This window comes from Orbicella franksi, chromosome 12 (assembly GCF_964199315.1).
Source record: "Orbicella franksi chromosome 12, jaOrbFran1.1, whole genome shotgun sequence".
NCBI classification, from domain to species: Eukaryota; Metazoa; Cnidaria; class Anthozoa; order Scleractinia; family Merulinidae; genus Orbicella; species Orbicella franksi.
The window spans coordinates 16,182,734-16,194,821 of NC_138156.1; the positions used below are offsets into that span (position 1 = coordinate 16,182,734).

A 12,088-nucleotide genomic window follows, 5' to 3' on the forward strand; every position below is an offset into this window, starting at 1 on the left:
AAAGCCTGCTCTTACCTGAATGCACCGAGGGACAAGGCGGATAAACCAAACAAACAAAAAAACAAACGACGTCTTTAGGAGCCACCAAATAAAATAAAAGCAATGATCAACAATGCAATACATAGAATACAGAAAAAGAAACTAAAAACATGACAATTCTTTTGATAAAAATATAAAATCATAGAAAAAGCCAAATAATTTATGCAAACTTATCTTTATTCAAAGTCGTAATCTTTTCTAAAAGCGGTTTCGCACATGAGCTACTTCGCACAGTGACTCGCCAGCTGCGTAGTCATAACAAGTTTTCAACCAGTCACGCGCGGTAAAAGTGAGACGACATTCACCGAATGTCAGCCGAATGTCGTTTTTACAATAACTGTCTAATTTCTCGCGCGCTGATTGGCTCATATTTATCATCAATAAGAGTACAGACGGATAAAAATTTAATTTATGCAAGCTTTCAGGATCAACTCTCAGCTGTCAAACTGTCAACTTTTAAACCGATGAGATTTTATGGACTTTTTTAAGTAGCCAATGAAAAAGCGAGAAAATCTATCGACAATGTTCGCTCATTTTGAATAAAACTCACTTATCTTTGTTTACGGCAAGTTTACGGCGTCTTTTCCCCTCATTTATTCCCGGCATTTGACCATTTTGGGGTCTTGTTATTGTAAAAAACAAGCTTACTGCGGAACCACTCGCCTGCGGCTCGTGGTTCCACAGCCACTTTGACAATGTTATGACGCAATTTATCATCAATAAGAGGACAGACGCATAAAAAACTGACATCAATTTGTTAACTCTATCGAGTAAGCAAAACTACTACGCCGATAACAATAAGAATTAACAAGAACACTTCAGTTATTTCCCCCGTGCATTAACGGGGTTTTTGAGGGATTACAACGTAAAAAAATTCCTGTTGAGGAAAGTAATCGTACGAAATGACATTTAGTGTTACCAAGCGTAAGCGAACGCGACTGGGAACTGCATTAGTTAATAATCTGAACTGACACAAGTTCAAAATCAGTCCAACTCCAACATCAAAACAAAAAGTTCACGACAAATTTCACAAAATTCTTACATGGAGCGAAGTAATTTCTGTATGGAGCGAAGTAACTCTTATGTGGAGCGAAGTGACTTTTGGTTGGGGCGAAAGGACTGGGGGCTAAATGACCATGGAGCGAAATGACCGGAATTCGGCGATCCAGTCCTTGAGCTAATGGGGAGGGGGGTTTGCTTGCCCTCCCGGCTTTTCTTCCTTCTGTGATTTTTTCTTTTTTTACCCAAAATAAGGAGGGTGGGCCCTCCCCTAGATCCACCACTGATTTTATAGTAAACAACCTAAGTTTTATCACATAATCCTACCTCACACACACACAAAAAATTCACAAAGACCTAAATGCTATTTTTAGCCAATTTTGCATAAGTCCAGTTAAAAGCCCTACACAAGATTGCAGAATTTCAATTGTTTTGTCACTATATCAGTCTGTTTATATCAGCACCTTGTAATATGAAAATGGTTTCTACATCTGACAGCACTCCATTAGTTCATGAAGTATTTCTTCGCATGTAACTGGTTGCCTAAATTATGCCGGAGTGATTTCTCCACCACAAGACGAAATCAGAAACTCCTGCCAAAGTCTGACCATTCACACTAAACACCTCACCCTATAATATTAGAAACGCTGAATTCATTCTCCCCCGATTTTCGACTTTTACTTTTGGAAAGCACTCCCTTCGCTATACAGGACCTAAACTATGGAACAAACTTTCATCTGGCCAGAAATATCTCATCCCGAAAGCAATTTAAACTTTTTGTTCGCAAGGCCGATCTGTCCAACATTTTTGACGCTGATCTCTGTAAAAATTGTAATATATGCACTTCGTAGTAATTTATAGTCCTAAGTTTCAAGTATTAGATATATAAATTGTGAAATCTCTATAAGGTAATTTATTTACTTATTTTATTTATCTGTTTTCTGTGTCAGTAGGTGTCCTCAATTAGTAGAGGGGACTTCCCCCCTCAGCTATTTTCTTAAAGACACGCTAATAAAGTTTTTATTCATTCATTCACTTATGGCATTTTTGGAAAATAAGGTTGTGAATAAGAATCCGAACTCGGCATTATGTGTAATTGGAGCTTAAGAGTTTCACCAATTCTTTTGATCAAGAGAGCAACCATATTTTGCTCAATTCAAAGAACCAAGAAGAGGGCCAAAAAACTCAGGGACTTAAAATAACTGAGTAGAATGTGCTGCCTTTGTTATGACATCTGCAAATGGTTAGACCTTCAAGGACGAAACACTGTAAGCATTTTAAAAATGGTCCTGTAACCAGGTGGTTGATTCATGCATGATTGAAAAAACGTTACTCTGGTTTAAAAAATGTAAAAATGTTAGTAAAAATTTTTGTAAAAGTCCCAACGTTTCGGCTAAAACTTTAGCCTTCATCAGGGGAAAGTGACAAGGAATTTGTAAAAAGGCACGTTCTTGTACTATGCAAATCAGCAAATCGGAGCTAATTATGTCCTGTCCCTTAGGGCTAAATTTAAAAATTCGTGCGGCAAATGCATGCCATCACCGCGGTTCAGCAGATTCCTACAAGTGTTAATTTCCCATGCTTCTAAAATACGTCTGTTGCGCCAATTTGTGCTTGCACGTAAAATCTTTGAAGATTCCCAGGAGATGGTGTGGCCAGAGTGTAAACAATGTTCCGCTAAAGTTGACTTGTGCGAGTGTTTGTTTACAACCGCTTTTTGATGTTCCCTGAGCCGGGTGGAAAATTTTCGTTTCGTTTCCCCGATGTAGCTTTTGTCACAACCTTGACAGGGAATTGAATAAATTGCGCCACGAGTCTATTCTTTCGGGGATTGGGTCTTTTGGTTTGGGAAATAAATTGCCGATGGTATGGTGTGGTTTTAAAGCAACTTTGACATTGTAATTGCTTAGGATTCGCTTAATCGGTTCCGTAGTGCCCTTGACATACGGTAAAATGCAGAAACCTCTTTTGCCATCCGGTGCAGTTGCAGGCGTTTGTTGAGAAGGCCGTTTCGGTTTACTTACATGAATAACAAAGCGTTTCTGGTAGCCATTCGACCTGAGTGCCGCGATCACATGTTTCATTTCCTTTGATTGCTGGTCAACAGAAGACGGCTAGCTGGGGATGTCAAAAAAACCCACATAATTCTCGCAAAGAGTAGAGGACTTAGCTCCCGGTGTTGTGGTCTGGCCGTTTTTTCCGAAAATTCCTAAATTGGATACAAAGAGTAAATTAAAAATAACAAACAAAACTTGGCATAGACGCAGAGCCTGAATTATGAAATTGTGCAAACCAAACGGAATTTCCCTTTGGGCAAATGACCCGGGCGGGTATGGTTTTAGCACTCTAGTCGTTAATTGGGTATATTTCTTAGAAGAAGCTACTTTTTCTTCGTTTTCAATAAGAACGTCACCAAAAGCCCTTCATAACTTAAGTTTAAGGTAACTGCGCCAGCCGCAACGGTCATAAATAGGGTATTGAATTTTTGGCCAGGTCATAAATAGGGTAGGAAAAATCGCAGATTTTGGTCAAACATAGGGTAAGGGTTTTGGGAAGTGGGCCGCACACCCCCACCCAACTTTTCTGGGAGTACCCCCCGGGAGAAACTCTTTCCAAAACTTGTCAACGCTCAATGCAGTCTGGGCAAAGTCCCCTGCAAAGTGTTGGAAAGTGCATTAAAGCATATTCATATGGAGAATACGCTATATAAATCTGATAAATGCATCATTATCATCATCATACACCACCTGGTTTTATTGGTCTCAGCGTCTAAGCTGACGCAAATGGTCCAACTGCTTAAAAAGCTAAGGACAGAGCAAGTTTAAATGATCCAGTTTTGCAAGTTTTCGAAAGAGTTCCAAAATAAACATGCACGCACATAGCTCTGTGTTGAACATCCAAGATTCGAGGACTTCACGTCAGGATCATACGAACGTATGCACCTAATGTGCATCAATTTGCCCGTGTCATCCGCGTCAAGACTTGTAACGTGGTGCAGGAACATTCCACCAATGGATTTCCCGCCAGATGACATTGGCCAAAAGTGTCAAGTATACCAATCCGGAATATATGAAAAAAAAAAAAAATGGGGGTCATTGCTGCCGTCAAAATAAAGACTTATTCGGTAGAAATTTGAAATCGTTTTGTTATTATTCTAAATTTGTTACCACACGAATTTAATACATGGAGGTTTCCATGGAAACCAGTGGATATCCAACTTGGCACTAACAATGTGCCAGATATTTAATGCTTGTATCAAGAAGTGCTTGTAATTTCGAGTCATATTGGGCTTCTCACGACAGCAGGAGCGATGACGTCATCGCCGTACCAAGCCCTTCGCATTGTTGGTTCTCAAAATGGCGGCTTTGTTAAAGCGGAGTGCTAGAGAACCTAGCAAACAACAATGCGAATACTGTGCAAAGAACGATCATTTCTTGATACAAAAAGGACTTTAGATCATGTCTAAGGGTCCACCTCATCGGTGAGTTGTAGTTTATCTCCTTTAATTTCTCTTATACACGGTTATATGCATTTAGGTTACGGGGTATTTTAACTCACATTTAGCCTTGAATCAATTTTAAACATGTCTGCTGCGATATATTCGTATCAGGAACCGTTGAATGTAACGTTTATGGTCATATTATATTATTAATGTTTTAGACTAATCAACTGTATAAGGTTGGAACGTAGTATGGCAAACCAGCTGAGCTGTAAACAAAACTCCCAGCTGATGTTAAGTTCAAGTGCGTTCAACCTGTACTTCTGCTGTTATTCAAATATCTTTTGTTGTTGTGTTAAAGATTCAATCCCACTGGTGAGAGATCATTCAGAGGATATCCACCAATTGCAAGATATGGAGAATTCTCTGGGTAACATCCACTGCGATCTTGAAGTAGTGCATGTTCAAATTAAATTCTTTAAAGTATAAGTTATTGGCAGTCAGTTGAGTCGGTTCTAAGCTATACCTTGTTTGTATCCTAAACAACTGCTCAAATGGCAGATCCATTTTCTGGCTTGGATATCCTAGTTTTAGGCTTTTAGCAAAATTGCATTTTGCCTCAAGTGTTTGTTGTCTGCTTTTGATCAGTTTATTATGTAATAGAATTTTTAAAGCATTTAGCATTCAAAGCGTACATTTACATAATGGTATGAGAAGGTTGACTTCATTTTTAATGCCGCTACTGAATTTGTTTTAAGCTAGCAACAGTGTGTAGGCTCTTTCTTTCATGGAAGGTGTTTCTACCTGCAGTGTTTTCCCAAAAATAAGAACAGAAAACACAAAATAATGACTGTATTATAAATAGGAGAATAATATTAGCAAGAATATAATTATGTTTCCATATAATTGAATACAGATGTAATTCTACGTTTCTTTGTGGTTTTATTTTGTTTTTGTTTTTGTTATTTGACATGTTAAGTGTGCATCTTTGTCTGAATCACATTTAAGTGAATTCTTCAATATTATTATAACTGTTTTAGACTAAATGCTGGAGCAGCCCAGTAATCCAATAAAGGAGACATGGCTGATGATTATGGTGATGATAAATACTGGTTCACTTTTCCATGTTGTGCTATTTATCAATTTTTTGATCAGTTACCTTAAAAGTATATCAAAGTACTTTGAAATAATGTCAATTAGGGAATCACTGAAAGAATCACATTTTCACTTTCTGTAGCATTGCATTCTAACTACTTGTTGCTTTTATTGTGTGGAAAGTACTACTCTTTTGTTTCATAGGAATGTCTTTAACATGTACAACTGTGTCTGGACAAGAGTGGATTTTTGGAACAAATTTTATGCCTTTATAAAACATGCAAAAATGGATTGTCTTTTATAACCAGAGAATGACAGTAAACACGCATTCAGAAAACAACCTACATCTGGATCATGCTATACAGTGTTGTCTGATTTTCTGAAAGATGTATCTGTAAAATAGCAGCATGGAAATATGTTTTAAAGAAAATAGAAAACTCTTCATTGGTTCATCCCTTTGTGATTTGATCTATATTAATTTTATAGAAGCATAAATTTATAAAAGCTCTGAAAATTTGTTAGCAGCTGTGTAAACATTTGCTTGTGGCCTATGCTAATATCACTACTGTCAGGACATTCACAGTTGCTCGAAATGAGAATTGTTTTCAAGCAAACAATGAAATTTGAGCATTGTTTTCTACAAACTTATATAAATTGATATAATTTTGCACAAATTTAGTACTCCTGTGAGAAAGAACTATTATTCACTATAAGTAATAAAATCCAGCATCATCCGACAGTTTTGAATATGACATAAACAAGACAAGTCTGAGGATTGTTAACATCACTGGAAACCAAGTTTTGGTTTGTTACCATGCAGAAAGGTTTTTACAATATTTCAGCTCCATTTCAGAGTCATAGTCATGTAGTTAGTAAAGCAACAGCTTATAGATCAAGGGTAATTACAGTGTAGACTTACACACATCAAATAATGACATAACATGATGTAATCAAACAGATCACTGCAGTAAATCTTACATATTGACTCACAATTCAAATATTACTATTTCTGTTAATAAATGCACGTTTTTCAAATAGAAATGGTTCTCCACAGAGTTTTAAATCCTGCCATATGAAATGAGTTAAAATAAGTTTATTGGAAATGCTATGTCCTTAGAGGTTCATTTTAGGTACTAGTGACTCCCATGCACTCTCATGTGTCCAATTTTGTTTTGCATGTTATGTTAAATCATTGACAAGTGAATCGTGTCTTTGAGTCATGTTGCAAACTTTACATAGAAAAGAACACAGGTTTTTGGTCACTAAGAATAAAATATATCAGCATAGCTTGAATGAATAGATAGTGATTTTAGCCATCACTTGTGATTTTTGAGAAATCTGCATAATATTTGCCTGTGAGGTGTATGCATAATAAGCAGAACTTAGTCAACTACTTACATATGGTAATTGATACATGTACATAGCTGTCATTGTCCTAGTCCAGTGCACTTTTTACTCATTAACACTAACTGCCTTAATAGCATTTTAACCACCTACATTTAGCTTGTCAGCTAAATGTAAAAAATGTGTCTCATTGTTATCAATAATTAGACATCAATCTCTTTAATGAGTCAAGTACATGTGACTCCGCAACTGTATGGCCTGCTAATTTTATACATTAATTTCCTTTACAAAGTTCATCAAGCTATGGTTACTATAGTGGCCCACCATACAAAAGACAACGTTGTCTCAGTGAGGATGACATAGGACCACCTGGAGGGAGTTATGGTCCTGCTTATTATGATCCTCCATATGTGCGACACCAGGTATAGTCACGTTCCATCTTGTTTCATCTGGAGTTCACCAGCTGAGAAAGACCCATCCTAGCTAAGAAAGACCTTTTGCTATCAATTAGCTGGCAATAATTATTAATTAGCTTGCTTAGCCTTTAGGTAGTAGGAAGTTTGTTTTAGTGGGTGAAGGAAAGTTAAAATTACATGCACATATAGCACAGTTACAGTACCTTTCAAAAGTAAGTTACCACCCTGTCATGAGACAGAACCCTTGTATCAAGAGATAGGACTCTCATGTTGCTAGACGAGACTCTTGTCTTGCAAGAGCTTTTAAGTAAAATATAAATGTGATACATTTATCATATGACCCGTACGGCCCCGCGCGCAATTTCCTTGGAAAACCATAAGAAAAAAGGGCCCGTATGAGGGCTGTACGCGTCGAAGTGATAGGGCTGGAAAAACACGTACGGCCCTACTAGAAATGTGTACGGCCTTACTAGAAGCTCGATGCGAGTTAATGACAAAACAATTTTGTTGCTGCAAAATTTTTTTCTTTTCAAAATGAGAGAGCGAAGTTTACTATCCAGGTGAACTGTCTGATGCAGAACTACTTCAGTCGCCAACTCATTCTGAAAGAACAGAAAGAAAGTCCACAGTCCTCACAACTGAAGAAGTTCACAACTTTCTCAGAAGCCAACAACAAGCAAACGGGCGGTCAAGAAAACAACTTTTCCGAATGAATTGTCTTGAGGCGAAACTTCTTTCAGTGGAAAGCATCAAAGAATTCATCGTAGGGCAAAAGCAAGAAAACCGGCAAGTCGCGAAGAAAACAAAGTATGATATAAATTTTTTCTTCGAGTTTCCAGAGTTGGGAGAACAGAAATCACAAACATACCTTGTGCTCAGTAGGATATATTGCTCTGCAGTTTCTACATCAGTGCTGTTTGAAGAAACAAAACTGAGTACAAACACAAGTTCATTACCGTACAGTTCATCCAGATAATAAAACTCGCTTGAATTTCCACTACATCGCAAAGCCAGCAAAGTCAGCAAACCCAGGTACTGTTTGTGGGAGCTAACATCGGTGTCATTAATATTCAGTTGCTGGTTCTTCCTTGTTCAAGAGAATCCAAGAGGTAGACAAATAGCTCGAAACAACGCCGACATTTTCTTAAGTCTTCAGATGAAGAAGATTTGTGAACAATTTCACTGAAGCGTGAAGCGAACTTTTGTCACTCGTTAAGTTTTTGATGGTTTTGACATATCTTTGACAGCTTTATGTCAACTTTCTGTTGGTTTTTTGGCATGAATTGTAATTGTAGACTTACACTGAAAAACAAATATGAGAAAATGAGTCGTGTTTTTCGATGAATTGTGAGTTTCTTGTTCAACGCGAAGAAATAAACGAAATGAGTTTCCGTGGTAGAATCTTTTCTGTAGTTTTTCCACGCACGGCCGTCTGATGTTATGTAATCGCGTCCTATTTAGGTTCAACCATTAAGTGGTCATATGATAAAATGCTTATTGACTGGGTAAGGTTGGGCGGGATGGGAAAATATTTGTCTCTCGGTCAGGACGCACGGACCTCGAGCCAAATATTTTCCCGTCCGGCCCTCCCACTCAGTCAATAAGTACATAGTATGTCTAGGATCTGTATCTTTAGTGTTGTTTATTTCTTCATATTTTGATTTAAGTACAATGTACTCTAACTTTGACTCTGTTCCTTATAGGAAGTTGGGCTGGGCGATTTTAATGACTTTAGTTCAATCAGTGGAAAAGACATCAAGATTGAAAGGTATTTTATGCTGTTAGCAACCATGTTAAGATGTATATGTAACAAAAGGACTCTTGACTAACAAATGGTTTGTGTCTCAAATTTCAATTTTGTTGTTACTTGATTTGCCAATATTTATCATTGTTTTTGTATCTTCAGAGATGGAATTAAAAAAGATCATGAAAGATCTGAACTTCAACCCAAAAAGCGACAAACATCTACTGAAGGCAGTGGCTACTCTTTGCAAAACCGCCCTGACAGTGCTCCATCGTCACCTCATTCTAAACTTTCCCCAAGGTTCTCACCATGCCGGCCAACTACACCTCCTTTTTCTGTGACATCTCAGCCACTACTGATTACCGCTTCACAGGTGCAGTCATCCAAAGCACCTTCAATGACGTCTCCAAGTGAAGCAGCTTCATTTTCAAAACAGCACTCTATGCATTTTGCTGCGTCTGCGTCATCTCAGTCCATGACCAAATCTGGTACCAATTTGCAAGAAAAATTAAAAGATGCCACAGGAAGACCAGCTCCCATATCACTGTTACCAAGTGGAGGTGGTCAAAGAAAGGTGCAAAAAACATCTTTCTTGTGAGAGAACACATATCTGTATTCATGTTGAAGGCTATTTGTTAAAATAAATATCGGTATAATTTAGTAATTTATGATTATAGCCCAGGAGTTATTATAGCAGATGTCTCTGTTTTATGCCAAGCTATATGTATCTGTCCCCAGACATATCTTCAATTGTTATCATTCCATAATTTCATCAGTGACAAGTCCTGAAGTTCTTGACAATCCATAAATTATCTTTTTTTTTTTTCTTGAAAACTGATGCATTGATTAATGTAGTTTTTCCATCTTGTGATGAGTCCTTTTAAATAATTTCACTAATAGAAATGATTTTGTTTTCGTGAACAGGATTCCTATCCTGGTCCTGCTGTAGAGGCCATATCTCCCTCCGCTCCAGGTAGTCAATGTCCACTCTTGTTCTTAATCAAAAGAGATTTTTTTGTAACTAAAGCAAATTGTTACAAAGGTAATGTTACACAAGCCAAATTTAATGCTGATTTATTAACACAACAATATTGTGTTAAAAATCAGCAATAAAAATTGGCCCTTGTTGCATCAGCCTTGTAACAATTTGCTTTAGTCGCATAAAAAATATCTTTTGCAAAAGAAAAGGATATTGTGTAACATGATGCACAGGGCGACTTTTATGGGAACATTTTGTTGTGCCACATGTTGCAGGCTTTTTAAGTGATTGAAAGACCTGCAACATTGTTGCACAAATTAGTTGCCGACAGTGTGGCCTTAAAAATTGTCTTGTGTAACACACCGTCGCTGATTGTTGCCACAACAAAGTTGTTTAACAGTTGTTTTGTGTAATGTAGCATATACAGGGCTGTGCTTTAGAAGCACCCAGGTGCCGCAGGTGACTAACTTTTGCGTTTGGACGACTGGAAAAATTTACTTTTTGAGTTATTTTTCTTGTAAGAAAAATACCTCTTAGTTAATGGGTCTTCGGTATGTTATGAGCGGGTCAATGGATGAGTGAGTGAGTGAGTGAGAGATGTAGAGTATGTCACACCAATCAGATTGGGGCTACGATAAACAACTAGTCAAATTGCTGCCTGTAAAGATGAATCATGCTTGTGAAGATTTCATCTTGATTTAAGAAGGGCCATCTTTGTCTTCAATAAACAGAAACAGATATTCTTGCTTTGGCCTTATTCCGACATTTCCGATGCCGCGTTTACTGTAGTTAAGCCCAGGACTTTGTAGATGGGTTTTGAAAGATTTCAAAATTTGATAATCAGCCAAGGAATCATAGTCTTTGGCGATTTAGACACGTTAACAAAGTTCTTATCTTATCTTATCTTTATTCACCAACACGTCATCGAGGCTTTGCTTTTCGCATTACCTGAAATTTCTGATGAAATAAGTGTTGGCCACTTGACAACTTGGTGACTTCTAGGACAGGAACAATTGTTTTTAGTGCAAAATACACGTTTGCTATGGTGAGGGGGCTTTCATCTGTGATGGTATTCGCCAGGTCAGTTCCCATTGATATCATATGCATTATGTGAAGTTCACAAAAAAAACAATTGAGTTGAAACCATATATGTTTGCGCAAAAGTTTTCAGTTTGTGCAAGTCTCAGTTATGTAGCACTGTTTACGGAGTAATACTGTCTTTTTGTTAAAACTTTTCTTGGAATCAATACCAAGATACTCATTTGAACTGGTTTTCTCTGTCAAAACCCCAAAAAATTACCAACAGCTAGTTTTGAATGAGAACACTACTGTTAGTTTCAAATGGTAACTTGACACTTTTGTTTTTCATGCACGAGTAGTTTCAATCAAACTGACGAATCAGTGACTCTTGCTCACACGGTCAGAATAAACAAACAAGAAGCCAACCTAGTGGCACATCCAGACTTGGTACGCCTTTTTGAGTCTACAGTTGAATTGATTCATTCAAACTGAACTGCTACACCAAACAAATAACAAGAGCGGTCTTGTTGGTCAGTGGTTTTTCAATGTAAAGTCAAAATGGCGCCTTTAGACCTTTGATGATACGTTTGGTTCGACTCATGTGAAGATTGGCGTTTGACCCAAAGTTGGTCTTTGGGTGTTACTCACAGCTGGCCCAGTGTGAAGAACGCCTCAGGCACTCCAAATAAAATCAGTTGAACTTCTTATGAGCCAAATTGGTTGAATTGGGTTCAGCTCATGTGAAGTACAGCATGTGACCTGGGCCTAACTGACTTTTTATCACCAAAAAGGCTCTCAGGCGTTGAGAAGGGTACTGGGACTGGGAAAATCATTGAAATTTTGCAAAAAATGTTGCTGCAGTGTGGACTTTCTTCAAGAAATTGCTTTTAATCATTTAGTTAGAGCTAATTAAGTTCTTATTACTTAAATTTAGGGACCATTTTGTGAATTTATAACAGGTTTAAACAAATATATTGTGACAGTGTCCCTTTAAGCGCTGGGCACCCAGGATT

At 37.6% G+C, this 12,088-nt stretch overlaps 1 protein-coding gene across 2 annotated transcripts in view; it reads left to right on the forward strand.

Moving 5' to 3' along the window:
* Positions 1–4,128: 4,128 nt before the first annotated feature.
* The window catches only part of LOC145462358 (uncharacterized), a 29,644-nt gene continuing 21,684 nt past the window's right edge, over positions 4,129–12,088 (forward strand). The window contains exons 1-6 of one of the 2 annotated variants that reach the window (XM_081445853.1): positions 4,129–4,519; positions 4,839–4,907; positions 7,209–7,338; positions 9,036–9,100; positions 9,239–9,650; positions 10,001–10,049. In XM_081445853.1, the coding sequence (XP_081301979.1) occupies positions 4,497–4,519; positions 4,839–4,907; positions 7,209–7,338; positions 9,036–9,100; positions 9,239–9,650; positions 10,001–10,049 (748 nt within the window). In that variant the 5' untranslated portion in view covers positions 4,129–4,496. The remainder of the gene's footprint in view (positions 4,520–4,838; positions 4,908–7,208; positions 7,339–9,035; positions 9,101–9,238; positions 9,651–10,000; positions 10,050–12,088) is intronic. The other variant, XM_081445854.1, reaches the window with a different exon arrangement.